A 25,693-nucleotide genomic window follows, 5' to 3' on the forward strand; every position below is an offset into this window, starting at 1 on the left:
TAGTACTTAGAGACAAGTACTTAAAATTACAGGGGCGCGGGTGGCGCTGTGGGTAAAACCTCAGCGCCTAGGGCTTGCCAATCGCATGGTCGGCAGTTCAAATCCCTGCGGCGGGGTGAGCTCCCGTCTTTCGGTCCCAGCTCCTGCCCACCTAGCAGTTCAAGAGCACCCCTAAGTGCAAGTAGTAGGTACCGCTTTATAGCGGGAAGGTAAACGGCGTTTCCGTGTGCTGCGCTGGTGCTGGCTCGCCAGAGCAGCTTCGTCACGCTGGCCACGTGACCCGGAAGTGTCTCCGGACAGCGCTGGCCCCCGGCCTCTTAAGTGAGATGAGCGCACAACCCTAGAGTCGGACACGACTGGCCCGTATGGGCAGGGGTACCTTTACCTTTACCTTACTTAAAACTACAGCTCTAGGATGTGTATCTATATATTTATAATTTTGTTCCCCACTCCCAAGTCATTTAAAAACCATTTTTGCTGTGTGTATGTAGAAATGGCACTGTATTTCTATATTTACTACAAATGCTTATAGGACATGGAAACCTCTGCTCTTTAAGCTGCTCCCAGCTGAACATTCAAGGTTGTTTGGTTGTGTTGTATGAATTGTCAGATGACTCTCAAAGTTTGGGGCAAGCTGCCCAGCCGCTTTGAGCAGAAGGCACCATTCCCTCTCAATGTGCTTTTATCAGGCTAGGAGACGAAAGCCGTGTGCTTAGAATGAAGAGAGATGCAATACAAAACAAGGGCTCATGGTGCATCCCTCAGCTGCAGGATAAGTCTGGTTCCCTCCTAGCTTCACATTTGAAAAGGAAGACTTGCACACACAGGTGAATCAAATGCTGACTCAGCTGTTAACTACTGTCCTCCACCCCCCTATGCTTCAGGCACCGTGTCTGCCTTTCAATAGATTTTTAAAGCACAACGTGAATGTTCATGCATTTATCGTTGGCATTCGTTTTTTAAAAAGAAGCTTTTTAAAAGTGCAAAGCTACTCCCAGCTTAGGGAGCAAATTTGCCTTGTGGGTGCCAGCCAGTCAGCTCCTGGCACAGCCAGCTGCTGATTCAAACCTACAGAACGGCCCACTCCTGCACTCTGCTGCCCCTTGAGAGGAAAGGTACATTTGGGCTGAATGCTGTGATGACACTTCCAGAGCTGACTGCTATTTGGGTTTTTTTTAAAGTACACCCCTATTGTGTTGGCTGCATACTGTAGTGTTGAATGTTTGGTGCTGATGACTAGAGGAGCAACCTCCTGTTTTTCACAGGCAGTTTGCTTCCCTGTGTCCCTCCCTTGTGGATCTTAAGGTACTCTGTAAAAATATTGGATCTGCTTTTATGGAGTAAATGTATTCCCTCCTCCGCACTTTAGTCGAACAAGACTTAAATACATCCAAAGTTCTGAGCTGTTCTTTTCCTATCAGATTCTAGCTCAAACTCATTTGGCATCTACAGTACTTGCCCAACTAATAAGGCCTTGGCTGTCCATTTAGAGTGCATTGAGCTCACAGAGGTGATGGTAGAGGCTCACCCGCAGGCCAGATGTGGCCCCTGGGGCTTCCCTGTCTGGTCCTCAGAGGCCTTGCCTCGCCCATCCTCAGCTGCAATTAGGCTTGGAAAAAGCCTCTTGTTGCAGCCAATAAAAGGCTACACACACACACTGGTCTAATTGCATTGTGGGGGACAATTTCAGAGGGAGGAGGGTTGCAGCTGGGGAGGGAGGTTTAACCCTTCCCCACGTGCTGCAACCTTCACACCAAAAAATAACCCCTCTCCGGTGCCATGTTTAGGCTTGAAAAAGCCTTCTATAATACAGAAGGTAAACGGCGTTTCCGTGTGCGGCTCTGGCTCACCAGAGCTGCTTCGTCACGCTGGCCACGTGACCCGGAAGTGTCTGCGGACAGCGCTGGCCCCCGGCCTCTTTGAGTGAGATGGGCGCACAACCCTAGAGTCTGTCAAGACTGGCCCGTACGGGCAGGGGTACCTTTACCTTTAATACAGAATACAGTATTTTTCTTGTGTCAGGTATAATATAGAGCATCTGCCTTCTCTCCAATCCAATATGAACTCAATCTAAAATCCATGCTTTAAGTTTAGGCGATAATATATTTCATCAGATGCATGAAGTGGAATGAAAAGTTGATGAGATGTCTAAAAACTTGGGTGAAGCTACAGTGGAGTTAAAAGCCAAGCGGAGGAATTAGAGCAGCAGAAATGTAAAGCGTATATATTCTGTTACCTGGGATGTGAACTATATTTCACAATTTAAACATAAAGGTGTATCTGCTGGAACACCAAAGCAAAAATAACAAATCCCCTGGTAAGAACATACATTTCCAATGAATAGGCTTTATTCTGAGTTAGACCATTGCTCCATGTAGCCCAGCCTTGTCTATTCCGACTGCCAGCAGCCTTCTCAACCTTGCTCCCTGTGATTGTCTTCAGTAGGGATTCCAGGGACTGAGCTTGGAATGTTTTGTAAGCAAAGCATGGGCTTTACCAGCTGACCTAGGTGAGAGAGCCAGTGTGGTGTAGTGGTTAAGAGCGGTAGTCTCGTAATCTGGGAAACCAAGTTCGTGTCTCCGCTCCTCCACATGCAGCTGCTGGGTGACCTTGGGCCAGTCACACTTCTTTGAAGTCTCTCAGCCCCACTCACCTCACAGAGTGTTTGTTGTGGGGGAGGAAGGGAAAGGAGAATGTTAGCCTCTTTGAGACTCCTGAAGGGGAGTGAAAGGCGGGATATCAAATCCAAACTCTTCTTCTTCTTCTTCTGTTATGAGAAGGGAATGGAGTGGAGTGTGATTCAACCAGAGCAACCCAACCACCATTCCCCAAAAGTGGGCTATGTACCAAAATGTTGCATTGACACAGCTGCCACTCCCATCACTCCTCTCTTGTTTCTGGCTTGGAAAGTGTGTGTGTGTGTGTGTGTGTGTGTGTGTACACTGATGTTACTCGGAGGGGTGGGGTGGATTTGACCCTGAGGCCTCCAGTTGTTGATTTCTGTACTAGATTCCTGCTATAACAGCAAATGAAGCACAAGTACCTTTGGTATTTTTATTTTAACAATGGGATGCAGTGTCAATTTGCTAATGAATTCTCTTCTGAAAAATAGCTTCTCCATTACGTTTTTAGGAATTCAAGAGTCGGAATCTGATGTGTATGTGAAATGCTTTAGTATGTGACCTCCCATTGCAGAAATACCATTTCACAATGTTCTACATTCATTTCGCTCATTAGATCACGCAGAGCATCTCACGTTCACTGCAGTTTCGTACTGACGCTAGTAATTCTTGTCAATAAACTGTGCCATGGGGATCCCATATAATCCTTAAATATTCTCCGATTTAAAGCCCATAATGGGCAATTGTGACCATATGACCGCCAAATGGCCTGGAAAATGCTATAGTCAGAAACATAGAAAATCCGCGTAGTGATAAATAACAAGGTCGGAGTCAGTTATATGTGGTGGCAGTGATCAATTCTTAGAATGGGGTCATTAGAACTGGAGGACCTGTTGTAAAATCATTTGTCGAGGAGTGAAGACTATAGGTCACACTCTTAGGCTGTGTCCAGATGGCAGCTTTCACCACAGCTGATTTAATGCTGCAGAACACTAAACCAGAAGTGGGGGAAGCTATCTCAAGGAAGAAGTAGCACCTGTTCTGGGGATTTTATGCTGCACTTGGTCCATGCCACCCATTCCGATTCTGCTAATCTTTGGTCTGTTATGGACTACTTAGCATAGTCCTCCTGTGGTTTGCAAGCACTAAGTGCTCTGGCCCAGCATGGCCAGCACTCCCCATATGAAGGTGCCCATAGATGTCAGGGAAAAATAACCTGGGGAAAACTAACTGTTTTTCATAGAATCTATGATTTTTAAGGAAAGGGCTTTTAACAGTGCTGTACCATTTTCATTATCTGTATTTTAATAGGTTTTTTAAATATTGTGTTAATTCAGTTAAAGTTTAATTACTTTTTAAGTTTAATCTTTTCTATGTTTTTAGCCTTTTACATTTTATTCCAACTTGCTTTGATTTTTGTAAGCCGCCTTGAGACCCTATCTGGGGAAAAGGTGGGATATAAAAAAATACAGTACTGCTAGTAGTAATACAAGCAGTGAACCTTAACAGAGATGCTGTGGTTTATAGAGCACATGCGATTCTTGGCTGTGTACATAATGAGATATAAAGCAAGAAGTTTGGTTTTCCCTTTGCTAGGAGATAACCGGTATTAGAATGCTATACCATGCTGCTATTATCCATTTCAAAACATTTCTATTACGCATTTCTCGTTTGGTAAAAAATTGAGTGGATTTCTGGAAGGAGCTTTGCTGAAAACTGCAGAGCAACTATCCAAAATGCTATGACATCTCACCGTGGGAATTTAAGATGCACTTCTCTGTTTAGGTTATACAATGGGATATTAAAAAGTAATTTAGTCATCTGCATAGAGAACAACCTAAGGATAACTTTCTTTTTTTAAAAAAAAAACTTATTTATTAACAGTTTCATTCTGATATATCAAAACATTGGGGGGGGGATCTGACTTGCACTTGTAACATATAAACTGTTACAAGTGCAGATTGGATGTTTTTCAGAATTAAAATATTCAAAGCAGCTTTCAAGAGGACAAGATACTTAGCAGATTCCATCTATTTCCACCCCAGCTCTAAAGAGATGTTGTTTTCTTTCATTCGTCTGGGCATTAGGCTCGATGGGTCACCTTTTCCATTACTAGTGTTTTTCAGATTTTTAGGAACACTTAGTAATTGTATGGGGGTGCCGCTCCTTTTTTCCTGTTCCTTGCAATCGAAGTTCAGGCAGCTGCTTGTAAGTGTCTGGTCTGTTCCTTATCAATGCAAAGCTTTCAGAAAGAATTATTAAGAATGCTAAGTGGTTCTCTGACAATAGTCCCGTCGTTTGTTTTTTTAGCACATCCCATTATTTTCCCATCTGCGTATATATATTGGGGGAAGTATGCTAGATATGATATCTGAAGGAAGAAGATATTTGATGGTTGTGTAATTTTGCAGACAGCAGACATATATCAGGATAATTAAAGGCTAGAACTAGACATATTTAGACTAAACTTGGAAATAAACACAAATCCTTAACCATGAGGGTACTAGCCTCAGGGACTGCCTACGTGAGATTGCAGTAGATTGTGTGTGAGTCAGTGGGAGAAGGTCTCACGGCTCTCTCTCATTAATCTGCAGCAGTCCAACTAGTGCTTGGATTGCTCTGCCTTGTATGCAGAGGACCAGACAGGATTGTGATCACGGTTTAAACAGGGATAGATGGACAACTATGATGCTTTAGTTGAGATTTAGGCATTGCTAAGGGTTGGATTAGATGACTCTCGGGGTCCCTTTCAACTCTAAAACTCTATGGTTCTATGAACTCTTTGGATCCTGGATGAAAACAGCAGTGGAGTCCTCTACACTGTTTCCTTATCTCATATTATCTTGACAGGAACAATATGAAGTATAGACTGTATAGAGCACCCTAGCACAAACTATAGAATCATGCATTTTAAGGAAGTACAACCACTATTATGATTTTAAAAGTTATAACTACTATTGTGATTTAGAAATTAACAACAGCTCCATTTGCATGCTCCTGCCTAGTGGAGCAAGTGGGAAGGACAACCATTTTGAAGATACTGTATTATATATTGTACAGTCGTACTTTGGAAGCCGAACGCCCTGGAACTCAGACGTTTTGGCTCCCGAATGCCGCAAACCCGGAAGCGAGTGTTCCGGTTTGCGAACATTCTTTGGAACCAGAATGTCCGGCGCGGCTTCTGATTGGCTGCAGGAGCTTCCTGCAGCCAATCGGAAGCTGTGCCTTGGTTTCTGAATGTTTTGGAAGTCAAACGGACTTCCGGAATGGATTCAATTCGACTTTCGAGCTACAACTGTATTATATAATAAATTTATCTACTGTCCTTCATCCAAAGTTCACATATGTTTACAACATAAAAACACAAATGCGTGACATTTTTTTTTTTTTTTAAGCACGTTTAAAAGGCCATAGATTGTTTAATAGCTTCCCCATGAAGACGCATTCACTAGAGCCCCCTGCTGGTTGGGAGCACCTGCCCTTAGGCTCTTGTTGTTGACCGTAAAGGAATCTGTAGGGAAGAAAAGGGTTGAATTGTGCAAAGTGCGTAGGAGAGGGAATGGGCGGGCCTCATCCCCAGTGGGAAGAACAGCGGAAGCACTGAAGCAGGATGGAATCGTCTGGGCTGGGGCTGGGCGTGGTGCAAGCAGGAAAATGCCGCGGGATAGTCTTTAATGAAGCGCAAGTGGCCAGGGCCGGGCTGCGTGTTTCATGGGTGAATCATCACAAGTGGGAGGCCTTGGCATGAGTTATGGGGTAGGCTTCCGTGGTGGCTATGCAGGCACAACCACGTTCCCAGCCTTGGCCTGCTGGAATCAGAAGACACACACACAAGCTTCAGCATCTGACAGACTGGGGAAGTCAAACGAAGAAGCCACACTTAGTTCCCACAAAAGAAATGTGGAAATCCATGTTTTTTCTCCACGTCTGCAGTTTCTGAGTATATTCAACCACATACATGTCCTCACCGCCATATATTTCTCCTCATCTATTGTAACCCAGCATCTCACTCTCAAAATGCTATGATATTCAAAATTACAAAATTCAAACAGCATTGTTTTGGCCTAAAAAAATTAAAAGTTAGGGAGAAAAACTCCAGCTTGGGTTGATGTTCTGTTTATGTACTCAGTGCAGTCCCCTAACCTGTACGCATAATGTGAAAACAGATATTGTATTTACTAAGCAGGTGCAGTTAGATATTACACATGTAGCAATGAACTTGATCGCCAACCTAAACTCTCCCACCAGCCTGCTCCACTTGCCTATAGTATGGATATGGCTCCTGATGCCCTCCAGATGTTGTTGGACCACAATTCCCATCATCCCTGTTGGCCATGCTGGATGGGGCTAATGGGAGTTGTAGGCTAATGACACCTGGAAGGCAACAGGCTCTCCATCCCTGACCTAAAGCATTAGCCATGTCCTGCCACAAAAACAGTCCCTTGCCCCAAATCTAAATTTTCATGGTGACCCATTGCCATCCAGGGTCCTGCATTATGCATCTACAGCAGTGAATGCTGGTGGGGAGGCGCCTGTGGAAAAACAGGTACAGTTGTACCTTGGAAGTTGAACAGAATCCGTTCTGGAAGTCCATTCAACTTCCAAAACGTTCGGAAACCAAAGTGCAACTTCTGATTGGCTGCAGGAAGCTCCTGCAGCCAATCGGAAGCAGCAGAAGCCCCGTCAGACATTCGGCTTCTAAAAGCAGTTAGCAAACCAGAACAGTAACTTCCAGGTTTGCAGTGTTCGGGAGCCAAAACATTTGAGAACGAAGCTGTTCGAAAACCAAGGTACAACTGTATTATGTGTGGCCTTTATGCCTTGAACCAGGTTGATGAATCTTGTCTCCAGTTCCCATCGTTCCTTGGGGCCCAGCCTAGATATAGCATCAGTTGTGTGAATGCAGTTAACACGCACACTTTCTGTAATGTAAATGCTAATAGAAGCCATTTGGGTGGTGGGGAGGGAGAGAAGATAACCCTTTCTGCCCTGCCACTGTCATGATGAAAGTTTGTCTTATTTCTACTGGCATGATGAATGGGATCAGACTGTGCATTGGAAAACAACAAAAGTTTCTGATGAGTTGGTAGTGGTTAGAGGGCAGTTGGAACCATCTTGTTTACATGAAGAGAACAAGGCTGCTCTGGCCCTGGGCAAAGGGTGTGGTGGTGGGGATAATGGCAAAGTCCTTTTTGTAGTTTGCTCCTTCTCTTTGTCCCTGTTGTTATCCAAGGTGGGGCCAGCATCAAAACCCTGGACAACTCTCAGCCAAGTTCTTTGGAGGTCTGAACTGCCGTCTTTGGACTATGCAATAAATGTTGGGGTATATATTTTTATATGAACTGGGCTATAGAAGCAGGCTGCGTTGAGCACTTTGTCCCTGTGTCTTCTCCTGGGAATGGTGGTGTGAGGTGGGAATGGGCGATGCAGGCTTTGCTCCCCCTGTCACAGTGCTCCCTTCGCCCACAGCTCCTTACAAGTGTGCTCCCTGCAGGAGATTCGTGGGGGATCCTTGCCTTCCTGTGTGCCACGCTCTGGAACCTGCCTGTGGTGCCTGCACTGAACAGCACGGACCAAGTGACTACCACCAGACAGTCCATCCAGCAGACGTACGACCTTACTCGCTACCTGGAACACCAGCTGCACTCGCTTGCGGCTACTTATGTGAGTGTAGAAGCTTGGAGAGGGTTGGGGACTACTGAGTTGAGCAACCTAGTAGGAAACAGCTCTCCCTTCCCTTGCGTGCCCTTTCTTCTTCCTCCTCCTGCCCAGACTCTATTCCCTCTCTGTAAACTGTGCTTCACTCTCTCTTTCATCTCTGATGTCTCTGTCGCTAGGTGAGGTCAGGCTGCGTTTCTCTCTCTACCGAGTTGAGAATCCAGTGGATTGCAGGCACATGCATAACTTTAATCCCAAAAGCTCAGTGCAAAGAGGAGTGTATCAACAGGCGACAGCATCTGCCTCCGCTCAGTATGTGGGGAAGGGATTCATGCAGGCAGACATTCTAAGACTTTAAACTGCCTGCAACACCCTCTTAACAACACCATCTGCAAAACACGCCACCCCCACCCCGAAATTTCCTTCTGCATGGTGAATAGCTAAAATACGGCTCTTTCCCCAGCCATGGCCCTCACTTGGCAGAATATCTGACATGCTTCCCCCTCCCTGCCTTCAGGCACCGGTGGAGTCTCCCTGTTTACAATCTGTTGTGCATCTCTTGCTGGGGTGAGGTGAGGCCTTGTCTGTCAGAACTCGCCAGGGAAACGCCCGGCTGCGTGGAGAGCAGAGACTGGGGGCAGACCCTCATCTATCTGCATGGCATCCCTGCTCCCTGGCCTACCTGGCATTCCAAGCCCTACCCCTGGGCTGCGTTCCCTGGCACTGAGCTTTCATCAAGAGCAGTCACAAGAGTGAAACCAAGGTATTGATTTGGTTCGGGTATGGGAAAGTGTAGTGGCTCATATTTTCCAGCATATCTGGGTTCAAGAAGCTTCCTTTTTTAAACACAAAATTGAGAAGCCTGGATCCCCATAGGTAAAATAAGAAGTGGACCCACGCTGTGGTCTAAACCACAGAGCCTAGGGCTTGCCGATCAGAAGGTTGGCAGTTCAAATCCCTGCGACAGGGTGAGCTCCCGATGCTCGGTCCCAGCTCCTGCCAACCTAGCAGTTCGAAAGCACGTCAAAGTGCAAGTAGATAAATAGGTACCGCTCTGGTGGGAAGGTAGACGGTGTTTTCCGTGCGCTGCTCTGGTTCGCCAGAAGCGGCTTAGTCATGCTGGCAACATAACCTGGAAGCTGTACGCTGGCTCCCTCGGCAAGCGAGATGAGTGCCACCACCCCAGAGTCGGTCACGACTGAACCTAATGGTCAGGGGTCCCTTTACCTTTACCTTATGTCCATCTTATTTGTTGCCTTCCTGTGTGCCACAACATCAGCTGGAACAACATTCTCTAACAGGAGCCCCCAGTTATAACACATAATTCCCATAATGAGCCACTGTATTGAAAAGCATTAAAAATACTTACTGGTAATTAACTAAAGTTCCGCCCATCAAGCAGAAGCCTGCCCCTCTAACAAAAGCCTGCCCACCATAATGCCCTCTTTTTGGGGTGTTTTTGTTTTTTTACCCATGATCTCCCCCAAAAAGCTCAACAACTCCCCCCACCAAAATCCTTGCTACGCCCAGGCCACTAGGTGGGGGCCTAAATGCACAATTAGCATGTTAAGGCTCATGGTTCATCTGGAGGAAGATAAACCATAAGCCTGGCTTTGGACAACTTGCTAAGCCAAACCATGACTTAGCTGGTGGCAGCAGGACCAGAGGAAGAGCAAAGGAGCCACAATCTCCTCTCCAAGAGCCAGCATGCTCACACGTATGTGCTAAGTCATGGTTTGGACCAGGTCAATGTTTCATCTGTCTTCACCTTCCTATGAGGACAGTAAGGGTGAATTCCTATAGAGGCAATAATCTAACCCTTCATGAGATATCACTGCAGATTTGTGATGCTTTGGAACATTTGTGGTTCCTTTGGATAGAGCAGTCCTACCTCTTGAGGTTATGGTTTTTAGGAGCCCATCCCATTTCCATTTGACGGACAAAAAATGTGTCCCTTCATGCAGGCTTGAAAGGCCCATACTTTTCTTTTCACCGGGCTCATGTGCTCAAAGATCCAGAATGTGTAAAGAACACAAATCTCCTTGCAAACATTTTTTGGAGCAAGACAGGGGTTGGAATTGTTGAGCCCTTTTGTTGAAATAAGAAGTTACTGTTAAGAAGTTGCCTATCTTTGGAGGGAGCCAGAAGTTAACAGGGAGAGGCTATTCCGTAGAGATGCCGGGAGAGGAACTGGGGCAGTAATAAAAGGAATCTTCTCATGGCTTAAGGAGATTAAGGCTAGGGAGGACTGCATCGGCTACCATTGGAGGTTATGCTGTTTCCAGCAGAAATCAGGCCTTCTCCACTATCAGAGCTCCAGTTTAAAATTTAGCACTGCATAGGCCTAATATAATAGCATATGCAACCATTGCATTTCATTATGATTCCCATATTCTCTGTACGTCCTGATGGTTGCCTCCTTACCTTCAGCGTTCCCGTAAGTAGGTTGGCATTCACTGGTGCAAAATGATTGGCAATCTGACTCATCAGGACAGGAAATGCACACCCATGTGCCCGCATGCGCACTGCCGCATAGCCCCGGGGCTTCTGTATCAGTATAGAAGAAGGAAACCAGTCAATTGTGCTGTCTTGTTGGCTGCTTCTTGAGGGATGTTGTGAAATTTCTGCCAAGGGATTTCTACTGAAGCAAAGCTGCTCCCATATGTGGCGATGTAAGCTGTGGACAGAGGAGGCTATTCAAACAGCTGGGGGGAAATGAAATAAAACATCTTGACAGCTGAGGAACACTGGGGTCACAGCTGCATGGGTCTTATTTGGGGATTGGATGTGCCATTCAAGTGCATCAAATCTCCAAAGTAGGAAGGCCCAAGGTGTTTTCAACCTGCAGTGGTCCTTGCCTGCTTGTTTGCTGGGTCAATAGGGAGGATTGCAGGATTTGGCCATCATCTGCTGTGGTGGGCATGAGCACATGCAAGGGGGGAGGGAGTGCCTGCCTTTCCTTTCTATGCTCCCAGCACTAAGTCCAGTGGCATCTCTAGCTGGGACCATGGACAACCACTGTCTAGGCCAGACCTTAAAACAAGGGTGGTGTGAATTTCAGCAGCTCTGTGCAAATATATGATTTGCAATTCCTGAGAATTCTCTGCTTTCTAATCTTTTAAAACAACAACAACAGAAAACCAATTTTCTAGCCCATACAGCTTCAAAGATAAGTTTGAATATATATATATCAACAACGCCTGATAAAATCTCAGAAAACTAAGAGATTCCCATAGTCACTTTTTGATCCTTCTCAAGAGTAGATGAAACAGAATAAATGGTAAAAAGCAAACAATCCCCCACCCCATAATTTCTACGGGAACCTGGCCTTAGTGTTTCCTGGCATATTTTTTTAATAACCTTGAAACATAATTTTGGTACCTACCCATCTTAAAATTTAATACAGAGCAAAACTCTAGTGTCCAGAAGAGAGCATTCAGGCAGAATCCTTTTGAGCACTGCTGCTGTTGCTGCCCAAATTTCAGTTGCATCGTATTCCCTTCTCCTTGCTCCCCCCCAACACTTTCAGCAAAGCTTACCTTGTGGCTCACTTTTAGCAGTTCTGTACTGATGCTCAGGGAAGCCTGAGAGCCAATGCACTCTCCCTCAAGAGACCCTTCCTTCCTTTGCCCATAGAAACAACTTGTTTGTAAGAAAAGCTTGACTGCAACCTGCGCTTTGAAGTCTTGTCTTTTAAAATTTGTGTTTTTACTATTGGCGGGACTTCTCTCTCTCTACTCTCTCTCTCTCTCTATTATTGATGCGAGCTGCTTTCAGAGACCATCATTGTCTGAAAAGCAGGATAAGAACGTAATAAACAAATGAATGAAGGCTCAGAAGCAAAACAAACAAATAAATAAAAAAACGCACCCCAATTAAAAGAACCCAAAATATCATTTTGAAATCTTTTTGAGATTCACTGGTGGGATGGGGTGAGTGTGAGGATAGAATTCATTCCTTTTGACCACTTAAGGACAACAGCATGGCTACAAGTGGGGCACATGCTGGCCCAAGGCTTGCCTGAGGGCCACTGTCTGTATTAAGCCCTACAAGAAAAGGCAAAATGGGAAAGGCAAGCCTGTGTGCTGAAGGCCCACACAAACCCTCTTTAGATTCTTCAGTAACACGTCTCCCAATTAGCTTCCCATCTGGCTGCCTCACGCCATCTTCTTTGCTTACTCTGATTTACTTATTGCATTTAAATTCTGCCTTTCCTCACACTTCCCTGTTTCACCACTTCCCTGTTTCATCCTCCCAACAACCCTGTGTGGTAGGTTCAGCTGGGAGCGAGTGACTGGCCCCAAGGTCGCCCAAGGAGCTTCCTGGCTGAGTTAGGATTTGAACCTTGGTCTCCCAGGTCCCAGCCCAGTGCTGTCATCACTACACCACACCGGCTGTCTAGAAAAAAAGAAAAAACCCACTTCCTTTCTTTGATCTTAAAGTCCAGGCCCTTTAAGTATTAGAGAAGTCACGCTTCAGCTTTCCTCCCCCCGCCCCCCCCCCGCTGGTCTCATGGCGTTGGCCACGTCCCAGCCTGCTCTGTGAGTTGGTTTCTGCTGGCGTGTTGTTTGGGGAGAACCCGTCCCTACTTGCCCCCGGGCGACACAGAGGAAATTAATTTGTCTCCTGAGCTTGTCAGATTGTTCACACAGCCGCGGGCTTTGACACACCTCCCTTCCGCTCTGTGCTTCACCCCACCCGCTCACCCCGCTGCCTGGGCAATCCTGCTGCCCCTCAGGGCACCAATGCTGGCAGAGGGGGGTGGGGCGGGGAATCCCAGGAACGCAGCTTAGCAGGGCAAGCGGGTGTGAATAAATGTGTGTGTGTGTGTGTTTGCGTGTGTCTACCAGAATATTCAGGGCAAAGCAGGGATCTCTCACTAAGTGCCTATCTGACCGTGCTGCAGTCGCAATATGTCACCGGGTAAAAAGGAGATAATCAGCATGTCAGTGGATCCCATAATATTTGCATGCACCGGGCACACATACACAATGCAGCTGTTCAGACTAATAAAGGATGTCAGTGTGCGCTCATGCCTGGTGTTGTTGTGCATATCGCTAAGGAATTAAAATTGCTCGCTCTCATACTGCCATACCTCACCGCCTCACTGAGTGGGAGCAGGAGGAAGAGCTTGTGGAAAGGATGAGTGGAATGGTATGTGCAACTGCGCTACTCCCGTATAAGAAGCATGTCTAACCACCCGCTTGTCTTTCCACCCTCAGCTCAGCTACCTGGGGCCACCTTTCAATGAGCCGGACTTTGATCCTCCCCGGCTAATCGGGGCAGAGGCTGTGCCCAGCGCCACCGTGGACTTTCAGGAATGGCACAGCCTGAATGACAATGCCCGGCTGGCAGCCAACTACCAGGCCTACAGCCACCTGCTGTGCTACCTGAGCACCATGGATGGGAAATCCCCAGTCGCCATGCCCACCCTGCGCCACAGCCTCGCACACTTCCGCGCCAGCCTGCAAGGGCTGCTGGGCTCCATCGCCGGCATCATGGCTTCCCTGGGCTACCAGCTTCCGCCCACACCGACGGATGGTACGCCTCCGCTCCGCAGCCAGTTCCTGCGCAAGATGGACGACTTTTGGCTGCTCAAGGAGCTGCAGACCTGGCTGTGGCGCTCGGCCAAGGACTTCAACAGGCTGCGCAAGAGGGTGCCCCCTTCTGCTGTTATGCTGCACCTCGAGAGCAGGGGCTTCTGAGCCCTGCCCTTCACCAGCCTCTCTGCCTTCGCCTCGTCCACTGACGTCATACCTGCCCCTCAAGGCCAAGGGCTTTCCAGAGCCCCCCCCCCGAACCCACAGCCTGCCTGCCCCTCTCCACCTCCAGCCCACCTCCAACCTGACTCCTGCTGCCACACCTTCATGGTGCTGCACTGCTCTCTATTATGAAGCCGTGCCTCTAGGTGAGCAAACCCACACCTATCTGTTTCTTCCTTCCCTTCCTTCCTCCGCCTTCTCAGTGGCCTGCCTTTCTCTTGTTCTTCCCAGAGGGGGCCATTAATTTTCCAGGATCAGATGAAAAGCCCTGCTCCCTCCCACCCCAGTGATGAGCAATAAAGCCCTGGCTGCAGGGCAGCGAACATCTGGCAGCCTCCACCTCTGGCACTCTGCTTTCCTTAAATGGAGCTCCCCCAGAGCCTGGGTTCCTGCTTGTGCTCTCTCTCTCTCTTTCTCATAGAGGATTGTGCCAATTAGGTGCTTACGAAGGGGGTTTACTTCCCACAAACCTGCCTCTGATCAAACCCGCTGGCTCAAGATGATGCCCAGCTCTGGCCTTCCTTTCGGGCCATGAACTCTGCAGCAGGGGTGGGGAACCTGAAGCTGGGGGTCACATCCTCACCTGGTTAATTCTTCCAGGCGCCAAAAGCAAATCAGACAGAGCCAGAGCTTGCAGCAGGTGGAGATACCGTATTCCGTCTTTCACCCCCCACACACACACATGTGCACAGACATGCATGCAGAGAAATTCCCTCTCTGCAGTCTCATCTCTATCCACCAGCTGCTCAGGAGATTGGGTGGCAGATGAGTGGTGGGCTGCAAAGGGGGCTGCCCCACACTCTTTCTCAGACACATGCATGCACATTGCGCTGCAAACACGCACAACCTCCCCTCCCTGCAGTCTCCTCCTGACTGAGGAACAGATGAGCAACAAGAAAGAGAGCAGTGTCCCAGGCCTGCTCCCTTGATTCCTGATCAGCTAGGCAGCAGGTGGGGCTGGAAGATTGCAGGCTGGCAGTTCCCTACCCCTGCTCTAGAGGCAACCTCACCCTGCAAGGGCAAAATGGGACTCTGAATAGGTGTTGCAATAAGGCATGAAACATAAGGGATATGGTTTAATGCAGGCACTGGCGAGCTTTCAGCCTTTTTCTCTCTCTTTTGCAGTGGTCAACTCAAGAGGCTCCCCTATCATTCATCAAAGCCAAAAGCTGCAGCAGAGTTGCCCACGACAGGGACATCTTCTTAGCCAGCACCAGGAGTGGTCTCCGCCTGCCTGTACCTCTCCCTCCCCACTGTGGCAGGCGGGCCTAGTGAGGTTGTGCGGTTTACTGTCACCAGCAAAGGACAAGGGGAGGAGTTTCCCATAGGTGGCCCAGTCCATAGGTCTCTCTCTCCCCCCTCCCCTCTCCTTCTGCCCCCCCTCCCCACTGTCAGGTTGTGTTATTCTCAGTTTGTCTGTATTAATATTTATTTATTTTCAGATGTTATTTATTAGATTGTATTTATTGCAGAATTTCTATTCTTGTATTAACAAATAAAAGGCTTTCTCCAGGAGCTATGCTGGCCTTATTTGTTTCTCTGCAGAGCATTCTCTGGGCAGATCTTCTTTTATACGCAGTAAACAAACTTTGTGTGTGCATTCAAATACCTTCATTCAACTGGGTTTTGTACCCAGTGCCCCCAGTTGTAGGACTACAATTCCCATCATTCATTGGGCTTGTGATCTGGGGACTAATGGGAGCTGGAGTCCAACAACCTCCAGAGAGCCACAGGTTCCCCACTCCTGCAACAAGAAGGCCGGGGTCATGAAACACACAGTGTGCCATCTCCTTTAAGCCAAACAAATCCTGGGTTACTCACTTTGCCCCCAAAAGCGATGATGTAGATGGGAGAAGCTCAATTTACAGGATTATTGCATTGGCCCCAGAACCTATCCATCTCCTTCCCTTCCCATTTTATGTCCTAAAATAAATGAAAAGGAGAACGTGGGCTCCAGCACAAAGACAGTGGAAGCTGTAGCCTGGATTTGTGGGTACATTGTGGTGGTGTTCTTTTTAAAAAACCTGTGGGCTCCACACCCCAAAATGCCTGCCATGGGATAGTGACTAATGACAAAACTCTCTTTTTGTGAATCCCTTCCCCCTGTACACACATTCCGCACACCATCCACTCATTTATAAGCATTCACCAAATTCATCCCAACACACACATTCCTCCTTTTGCCTACATCCCAGGCCCCATCTGCTGTCTTTTTACTCCCCTGAGGCGCCACCCACCCTTCATCCATAGCTCCAGCTTATCCCTTTATTGCCTTCCCATGGCTTATTTTTTCACCCCCAACATCCCCACCTCTTTTCTGTCTCCCCTCCCCTTGCTACCTTTCCTTCCTCAGGACATGGACACACAGACACACTTCAGCTACCACCGCCACCATCACAGGTCCTTATCTTTCTTCCTCCAACCAATCCAAAGGCCACCTGCCCTCTAAAGCAGAACAGAAGTGAGCAGGTGCAACAAAAACCTAGCAAGGAGCCACAAGCAGCTGGAGCAGCAACACAGGGACACCATTTTAATTCTGTTTTGGATGTGTGTTAATCTTGGGGGGTGGGGAGCAGAGCAGGTGGCCTAGCAGGTGCCACAACAGCCCTCTGGGGTCCCACGGGCATCACGTTGCTGATTCCAGAACCACAGCGATGGGGGAAAGTTCACCTCCTAATTTGAACCACAGTAGTAGCTTTCCATCCATGGCAGTACAACCAGGATATCCTGTCTCTGTGCATAAGAGTTGTTGGCCATCTATCCTTGTAGAATCAATCTTGGCCATTTCCAGCTGAGCAAACGAGGCAAGAGCGAACCCTAATGTCCACCTCTGTTTTTGGGTGGGATTCAATGACGTGCCTGCAAACTCAGACGGTGCAATTACGGTTTATTGAGAAGTTGTGGCAGCAAGCTGGCTTCCTCAAACGATCAGACTTTTTGTGATAAGGAAAACTACAGGGAAATGCACTGGAAAGCATTGGAGAACAGTTGCTTTGACATAACTTTGCCTGTGTACACGCTATACATTTAAAGCACATTGTTAATAAATTAATTAAATTTGTATACTGCTCTTAATCTGTAGATCTTAGGACGGTTCACAACATAAAATTACAATATAAAAAACCCCACAACATATATCATGAAAATAGGAACAAAAAACAAATAATCTCCCCTTCCCACAACACATTTATAAGGGCATCAGATGTCAATTAGCCAAAGGCCCAGTTGAAGAGGAACATTTTCACCTGGCCCCTAAAGGTATATAAACTGTCTCAGACTTTGCATCCATCATCTGAGGCCCTTCTTTGTGTGCCTCCTCCACGTGAGGGTGGCAACACGAGAATGGGCCTTTTCTGTAGTGGCTCCCCATTTATGGAATGGTTTCCCCGGAGAGGTTCACCTGGCACTTTCATTATATATATTTTAGGTGCCAGGTGAAAACATTCCTCTTCAACCAGAGGTAGCTGTTTAATATTCCACAGCCTTTTAAATGTGTCTGTGGGAACAAAATAATGTTATTTTTATTTAAATTATTTACTTGTTTTTTATCTTGTATATTATTCTTTGAACTGCCCTGAGATCTTGTGATGAAGGGGGGTAAACAGATTTTAATAATAATAATAATAATAATAATAATAATAATAATAATAATAATTAATAATAATTAAGGAGCCAGCTGAAACTCCCTGGGGAGAGCATTCCACAAACAGAGAACTGGTGCAGAAAAGGGGTTGCCACTCTCTGGACCTCTCATGGAGAGGCACATGAAGATGGGACATGACATCTCCGCCCAAGAATCCTGGGAACTGTAGATTGCTAAGGGTGCTGGGAATTATAGCTCTGTGCTGGGTAAATGACAGTTCCCAGGATTCTTGGGGGAAAGCTATTTGCTCTAAATGTGTGGTGTGTATGCAGCTATCACCAAACCTCCCAGAAAACAAATCAGAGATTGAATGTTCAAAAAGGGATAAGTGAAAGACACCAAAGGTAATCCAAGGCAGTACACAATTAATTCTGAACCTGGGGCCTCCACAAGAGACAGTAAGAGCAAAAACCAACAACAGCCCGCCATGGCTTCCTGGTCAGAGTGTGATGGAGAATATGCATTGCAGAAGGAACTGGGATGACAGCAAAGAGGAACAGGCAGGAGATGATGGCTCCCTTTCCCTGATTCACCATAAACTTCTCTTGAATGCAGCCTGGCTACCTAACTCTACACAGGGACCAAAGGTGAAAGCAGCTTCTGCTCTCAGCCCATTTCAAGAGAAAGAGTAGCAGTGGGTCTCAAGGTTATGTCACATATATATGGCATATATATATATATATATATATATATATACCCATTTCCTTTCTCTGTAACTTGGGGTGGTGGTGGTCCTAAGGTAACTGTGCAGAGGGCACTTCTAACATCCAGCAGCTGCTTTTTGGTAAACTGTTCTTCCCCGAAGTACCAAGAGAACAGGGGGAATGTCAACCAGTTGGAAGGTAGCTTATTCCTGAGCCACACTATGAAGGCGATAAAACGCTGCTGGAGTCCATAAACAGAAAAAGAGACAGTCTCAGCAACTGACAAAAAACCCCAGAAGAACCAACAACCAGGGTGGACTGCAGATTCCAGACTCCAGCTCCATCCTTCTTGCTCTCCTACTCAGCCGCCGTAGATCTTACTCCCATCTCTGAGCCAGGAATACGGCAGAAAGATCCTTGCTCCAAGCCCCCCCCCCCCCCGCCTGCTGTCACTAGCAGGGCCTCCCACACCTCACCTCTTAAAATGTGCCGCACAATACAGACTGTGAGAAGCCAGCCACAGCCCCCGGAGATAGATAACTTGAGGGTCTCAGCATCCAGGTTGGCTGCTTGGCCCCTTTCCAGCTGTGGTGAGATCACTACAGCATTCAACAAGGAGAGAACAGAGCCCAACCTTCTGGCTCGTCCCCTGTCTACCCCCCACTCTCTCCATCCATCACATGCATTGCTTGTGACAGTCAAAGGAGCTGGGCTATAGCGCCTCTGCTCCTCTTGTGCAACTCTCCAGATGATTTTCATTGCGTCTCCCTCTTTAAGGCTGCTGCATGACAACAAACCTGCTCCAGTCCTCCTTCCAGATTTCCTCCCTGGGGTAGTTATGCACCAGTCTTCCTTATCACCTGCTTCATGGTGCAGGAACTTTTTGGGGGGCAGCTGCCTTCTTCTTTGGTTAAGAATTCCCTTCCCCTTTGATGGTTTTCTTGTTTAGCTCTACACCTTGGGTCGGGGCAGATAGAAAGTTATCCAGATCTACAATCCCTCTCTTCCTCTCCCCCTCCCCAAACACCTACTCTAGTTTCTCATTCTGTACCTACAGGGCTCTGCTCCCACCAAGAATCCCATCCCTAAAAGTTAACCACCCCAACTTCTTCACTTCCAAGAGGTTTCTTCAGATGCCCCTTCCTACTGGTCACTCAGGCACCCTTTTGAGGTGGGAGGCCTCATGGTCTACTTTGTTTCTAGCTGCTTTGATCAGGACTGTTATAGCCAGAAAGGTGCAATGATAGCAGAGGGAGAAACCTAAGGGAACATTGAGAATCTGTTTACATTATTGCTTAACTCCTCACACAGTGCCCTCCCTGAAATATACTCAGAGTCGAGTGTGAATTTCATGCTCTTTATTCAGCTCATAGTAGCAATGAATGAAACTTTCCCCAAAAGGTCTAGATGGATATACATTATTTACACAATCGGCCGCACATGATTGGCTAATTTCAGGCTGCTCCTGTAGGCCAATCAGGTCGCTGATTCACTTCCACCTAGAGCTGGATTGGGTGGCTCCTGCGGACCAATCAGACTGCTGCATTCTGGATCCTATTGATCTAGAATTCAGCTCAAGTACATAACACTACCACTTGCTAATTTTTGTAGCTGCTTTCACACGACGTTAGACACAACCCATACTGATCCTGTAGTTTCTTGACAAATAGTGCTTGGCGTTGAGTCAAGGTACTGGGATACACTAATAAAGCAGCTGAACCCTACTTTGATGGGAATCAACCTGTGATATTCAAATCTGGTTCCCGAATGCTACCACTGTCAGTGAGCAAGTTTGTTTGATCCAATATCAAAGCAAGACAGTTGGTGCTCTATAAGACGTATTGTTACAGCTGGAATATGTGCTCTAAAATGAAGGGCAAACTGGGCTGGATAAAGCAAGATGAGGCAACCCCCTTGGGTGGCAGGATCCATAAGAGCAGCAGACCCCAATGTAGATCTTTATTCCCCCCTGTTCCTGATTTAGATCTTGACTCACCCCTTCTTCTCCAGTGGGGATGAGGGTGCCATTTTGCGGTTTGCCTCAGATGTCAAAATGTTTTTGGGGTGCACGGGGCAACCTGTTAACAGAGAGCATTTAAAGGAGATGCTACACCTAATGAATATGTACAAATGAAAATGATGCATCCCTGCTGGGCAAAATGTGCATTTGCTAAGAGGATTTAAGCCCTAGGCCATAGCAAATGGGCCAAGAGAGCCTGAGGGACATCAGTGGGTGTTGAGAATGGTCTTTGCCAGTCTTCCCTGAAACCAATGGATTGCATTCTTCTTTTTCTGAGTCAAGAGCTAAGGATGTGGATTTTGGTTCATAAAAGCAGGTCAGGCCTCCACCGTAGCTCCATAAAATGAAGCCCATAGCTGGAGCTGAGCCTAGTAAAATACATTAGTCACTGCATAGCGTAAGGATAAAAGGAAGGCTGGAGAAAGGCTGAGGGTGAAGGGGGAGAGAGGGCTAGAGAGGCTGCATTGATCCCCGTCCTACTTGTTCAGGTCTCCTTTCTCCCAGACCCCGCTTGCTCCTTGTGGGGTAGGGGGGCAGCCTGATGATTCATGCCCTAGTGGATTCCTAACTCCCAGGGGTGAGTCTGGGGCAGCATCTGGGGTCAGCATCTCCTGTTTTGCCTTTGTCTCATGGAGTTTCTTGCCCTGGAAAGAAACTGACTCAGTCTTGATTCCCAGCAGGGGACAAAGCCTCCACGAAGGAGGCCAGGAAACAACCTTGAGCTAACCACAGCCACCCCTTGCCCGCAGTCGTCTGCCCTGGACTTGTCCACTAGCCAGGCAGGCTGTAATGCTAACCGAAGGCCTGGTCAATGGCAGTCTCCACGGCAGCTGTACTAACCACAGGCATTTTTATATGGCTGTAGTGGCAGCCCCCTTATCCTCCATTTTCAGTGCCTTGTGGGAAACTTATTGGTCTCTGGGGAGGGCATTATTCAGGAACCTATGTTTGATAAAAGACCCTTTGGAGTCAACCCAGCGTTGTTTTGCCCCTGTGAGTAAAGGAGCGACTAGACAAAGTGGCAGGGCAAGTAGCAACTTTAGGAGGTCTTCAACTGGGAAAATTGCATTGGATGGATGGATAGCTCAGTTGGTAGAGCATTAGACTCTTAATCTCAGAGGCATGGGTTCAAAACCCATTCTGTGTGTGTTAGGGTGGAGGGGAGCCCACTTTCCTCCACTGCTGCAGAACCTGGCAGCCGTGCAGCAGCAATGGCCCTTCAAAAAAACCCATGGGATGTCCAATTGTACATTTCCTATTGTGTCATCTATCTAGATGTGACCTCAGGGAGTGGGAGGAGATATGGACATAGGCTGAGATAAATTGTGTGCTGAGCTGCACCATGAATGGGGCTGAAGTGTACCACCCTATCAAGGCAGAAGTAGGGAATCTCCAAACAGTATTTAGTTCCTCTTCCATCCTGCGAAGCCTGGTCTATTGGGGCAAATGGAGCGCCGCACCACCAGCCTCAGCCTGCTCCCAGCTAGTTCCCAGCTACCTGCCTGCCTTCTTGCAACCTGTCAAGAGGTGGTGGCACCTTAGTTTTAGCATTGCCATTGTTGAATTCAGCATGGAGAAGGATGGGGACAAATCTAGAAGCAGTTGGTTTTGCCTCTGGGGGATCAGAGCTCCTTGTTTTCAGGGGCAGCACATTCTGTTTCACCGCCTGAGGCAAAATGAGAACATGCCACCCCCCTCACCTCCTCACTTGAGTTGCATAGCGGCACATTCTAGCAAGATCTCATAAACGCTGTGAGCTCTCATGAGATTTTGGCAAGATCTTAGTTTTATAGCTAACTGTACCTGCCCATGTCGGAGCTGGAAAATTAATGTTCAGATACATCATTGATGTATTAGAATGAGCTGGATATTAAGGTGATTATTGTGATGGTGATATAAAGATGGGTACTAGTTGCATCATGGGAAAGCTGACTACTAATGCTCCTTTAAAAAAAAATAAGCAGGAATGGCTAACCTGTCACCCTTCAGATATTCCTGGACCCTAAGTCCCATTATCATTGACCATTGGCCATGCTGACTGGGGTTGATAGGAGCTGAAAACCAACAGCATCTGCTTTGAGTATAGGACTTAGACATTGATATTTATTCTCAAAGCGGATATGACAAGCAAAATAACCAGTGTCCTTACCCATGTTGGCAGCCCTAAGAATCAGATACTTACTTTTTAACAGTGGGGATTTTAGAGCTCATCTCTCCATTAAGTAGGAGATTTGCCCTAGATTTATTATGAAAACCCTAAGGTATAGCTGTAATCTGAGCTTTGCAGTTTCCCTCCTCATGTTGGTTGATGAAGACAAATTAAACAGCTAGCTTCTAGTTTTTAATATTTTTCATGGCCCGCTTAAATAGCGCCTGGCTGTGGCATTTTATGGGGGCAAAAGCGACACCTGGTGGCCAGAAGCGCACATCATTAATGCTTTGAATCTATAAAAATGCTTTCACCACATCACACATCACATCAATCGCTAGAAGTCCACAACAGTTATTTCCCCACTTATTTTGATGTGTTTGTTGATTCACAAGAGTGTGCAAAAACTGGTCCCTTAAATCCATGGCAAGTTGGATAAAACTATGTTTTTTGTGTTGCTGAATTAGTAGTTTATTTTTTAAAATGTTAAATTCTTTATAATCCTGGGGTGATCTAGCACAAGAGTCCCGTGTGCATGTTGTCCCGTTATGATTGCCACAGTCTAACTTGGCAAATAATGGATGGCCCAACCATTTATCATATCATGGGAGCAAATCAAGGATACCACCACCACATGCAATTGTGGGTATCTAAGCACCATCATTTATTTTATTAATAAATATGGAATTGAAAACAGTTCACTTATGGTTATCACAGGCCCCTCTTTATCCTACACTGTGGAATGGAGATTACAAACTAGTTCCACAAAACACCTTTATTGCTTTGTTTGGGGGTGGGGACGACACAGGCTTTCTATCATTCTTTTCTTCTTTCCAGAAATATTTTTTCTCAATCATATTTTGAAATGGAAGGCATCATTGAACCTGTTGCAGAACATAAGGAAAACCTTTCCCCATAATGACTTTCCTATAAAATGCAATTAATGTCTGCTCATAGATCTCTAGGATGCGTATGGTAAAACACCTCAAGTTGGGGTTTTTTGTTGGTGAAGATTTGACACACCTTCCTGAAAACAAGGAAGGGTTTGAATTTTTTTTTCTGCTTTCCCAATACATACTGAGGGAGCCTGGCCCCCTTCTTCATTTTTTTTGGGGGGGGGGAGGAGATCCCTCAGCCCCCCCTTTAGATGGCGCCCCTGGCAGGTGAAAAAGCTTAACTTCATGCGGTTGTTTAAAAAATGGAACAATACCCCTTCATTTGCTGATCATTCTGCTGAGACAAGAGCAGATCAAGCTGGATTTTCCTTGCTGGTATAACCAATACGCAGCGTGGACAAAAGCAGAGGTAGTGAGGAAGCAGCCAGGTGACTGTTTTTCCATGTAGGGAACATTATTATACACAAAAGTCTTGTATTTGATTGATGATTGATTGATTTCATTTAAATCCCATCTTCCAATGAGGAGCACAAGTTGGCAAACATGGCTCTCCTTCTCCCCTTTTTATCCTCACAACCACACAGTGAGGTAGACCAGGCTGAGAGACAGTGACTGACCATGGGTCAGACAGCAACTTTCATGACACAGTGGGGATTTGAACCCTGGTCATCTCCCAGGTCCTCATCCTGCACTCTGGTAGCAACTGCTACAACATACGGGAGAGTTATGTTCAGTTACCCTGAGTTAGAGCCTCAGACTCAGTTTGCAGCCTTTTATCCTTGACTTCAATAAAGTTAGAAACCAACTATATAAAAGAGATTTTTTATCATAATCTTAAATCTGGGAAATTAAGCTTCCAGGAGAAAGGCTGTGCACACATTATGCATTTTAAGCATCTCCCCCCTCCAAAAGAATCCTGGGAAATGTAGTTTTGTAAAGGGTGCTCAGAATAGTAGCTTCATGAGGGGTAAGGATAGAGGAAGCAAATGCTTGTTCGACTTAAGTACTCTGTTAACCTTTTCTTTTTTTGCTGGAGCAGAGACCCTTCCCTCTTCAGGCCCCACATTATAAATTTGTCTTGCCAACTACTTGCTGTAATCTGACTCTAGTTTTAATGAAAATGGAGAGTGGATATGTAATTTCACTGAATCACCCTTGCAATCCTTTTCCCCTGCCAGAAATTCCAGTTTCCCCCCTAAGTAGGGGGCTGAGAACTGTGGGGATTCTGAAAACCATTCAAGGCCTCAGTCGCAGGTCACATGCTCTCTCCACAGAGACCTTCCCTCAGGTGAGTGACAAGAGCCGGAGAATATGGACTTGGTTAAATAATTTTAGATAGCTGCATAATCTTAAAATCCTATTTCATAGGAGTAAGATAGGAAGTCCCCCTCATTACTAAACTCTTCCCACCAATTTTACTGCAGAATGCAATCCTAAAAGAAATAAATTACATAAAATGTAGAGTGAAGGAGTACATTCAGGCCTACAGGGAGATGGTGGCCCAAGTGTTTGGGTCTGAGCGGCCTCCCTTCTGCTTTACCCCACTCTTTCCTGAGCAGGCCCTGGGAAGATGGGGGAGAGGATGTCCCAACATCTCTCTTGGGCTGCTGCTGATTCTGTCACAGGCCGATGGTGCGCATCTGTGCTCCCTTCCTTTCATTGCAAAGCGCTATCATGCCTTTACTTTTTGAATTCTGATCTGATACTCAGTTTACTAAGTGGTAAGGTAAAGGACCCCTGGACAGTTAAGGCCAGTCAAAGGTGACTATGGGGTTGTGATGCTCATCTCGCTTCAGGCCAAGGGAGCCGGCGTTTGTCCACAGACAGCTTTCCAGGTCAGGTGGCCAGCATGACTAAACTGCTGCTCGGAAGCTGGAAATAGACATAGGCCCTCAATCTTCCGCTTCAGCCACCAGTGCAGCCATGACTGGTCTTGCGTGTGTAAACATCCGTGGAAGGTGGTCTCTTAGAGCAAATGGGGCAAAAGCCAAGCAACCTCAGCCAGTGCCCACGTGCCTGTCTCCTTGCTTGCAACCTGCCTGGGGGGTGGGGTAGGGGGTGCTGGCTGTCAGCTCCCTCATCTGAAGGTCACTTCCTCCCCATATGTTTAAAGCCCTCTTCCAACATTTTAACTGTCTTGGAGAGTGTGGGGAAATTGCAGTTTGTTAAGGATGCTGGAAACCGCAGCTCTGTGAGTGAGGTCAGGACCCTCAAGAAACTACATTTCCCAGGGTTCTTTGGGGGAAGCCATGACTGTTAAAGGGATATAAGTGTGTTTTAAATGTAAGGTGTGGCTGTGA

General features: G+C 46.8%; 2 protein-coding genes across 5 annotated transcripts in view; one reads left to right on the forward strand and one right to left on the reverse strand.

The window, feature by feature from the left end:
* The window catches only part of CLCF1 (cardiotrophin like cytokine factor 1), a 52,260-nt gene extending 36,704 nt beyond the window's left edge, over positions 1-15,556 (forward strand). For 2 of the 4 annotated variants that reach the window (XM_083443514.1, XM_083443512.1), the window contains exons 2-3: positions 8,116-8,285; positions 13,502-15,556. In XM_083443514.1, coding sequence (XP_083299640.1) covers positions 8,116-8,285; positions 13,502-13,984 — 653 coding nt within the window. In that variant the 3' untranslated portion in view covers positions 13,985-15,556. Of the gene's footprint in view, positions 1-8,090; positions 8,286-13,501 lie in introns of all 4 variants that reach the window. The other 2 variants (XR_014512059.1, XM_083443513.1) reach the window with 2 other exon arrangements.
* MAX (MYC associated factor X) overlaps positions 1-25,693 on the reverse strand; it is a 703,696-nt gene that overhangs the window by 374,392 nt on the left and 303,611 nt on the right. The window lies entirely within an intron of this gene.

Source organism: Podarcis tiliguerta, assembly GCF_965153285.1.
Source record: "Podarcis tiliguerta genome assembly, chromosome: 1".
Taxonomy (NCBI): Eukaryota; Metazoa; Chordata; class Lepidosauria; order Squamata; family Lacertidae; genus Podarcis; species Podarcis tiliguerta.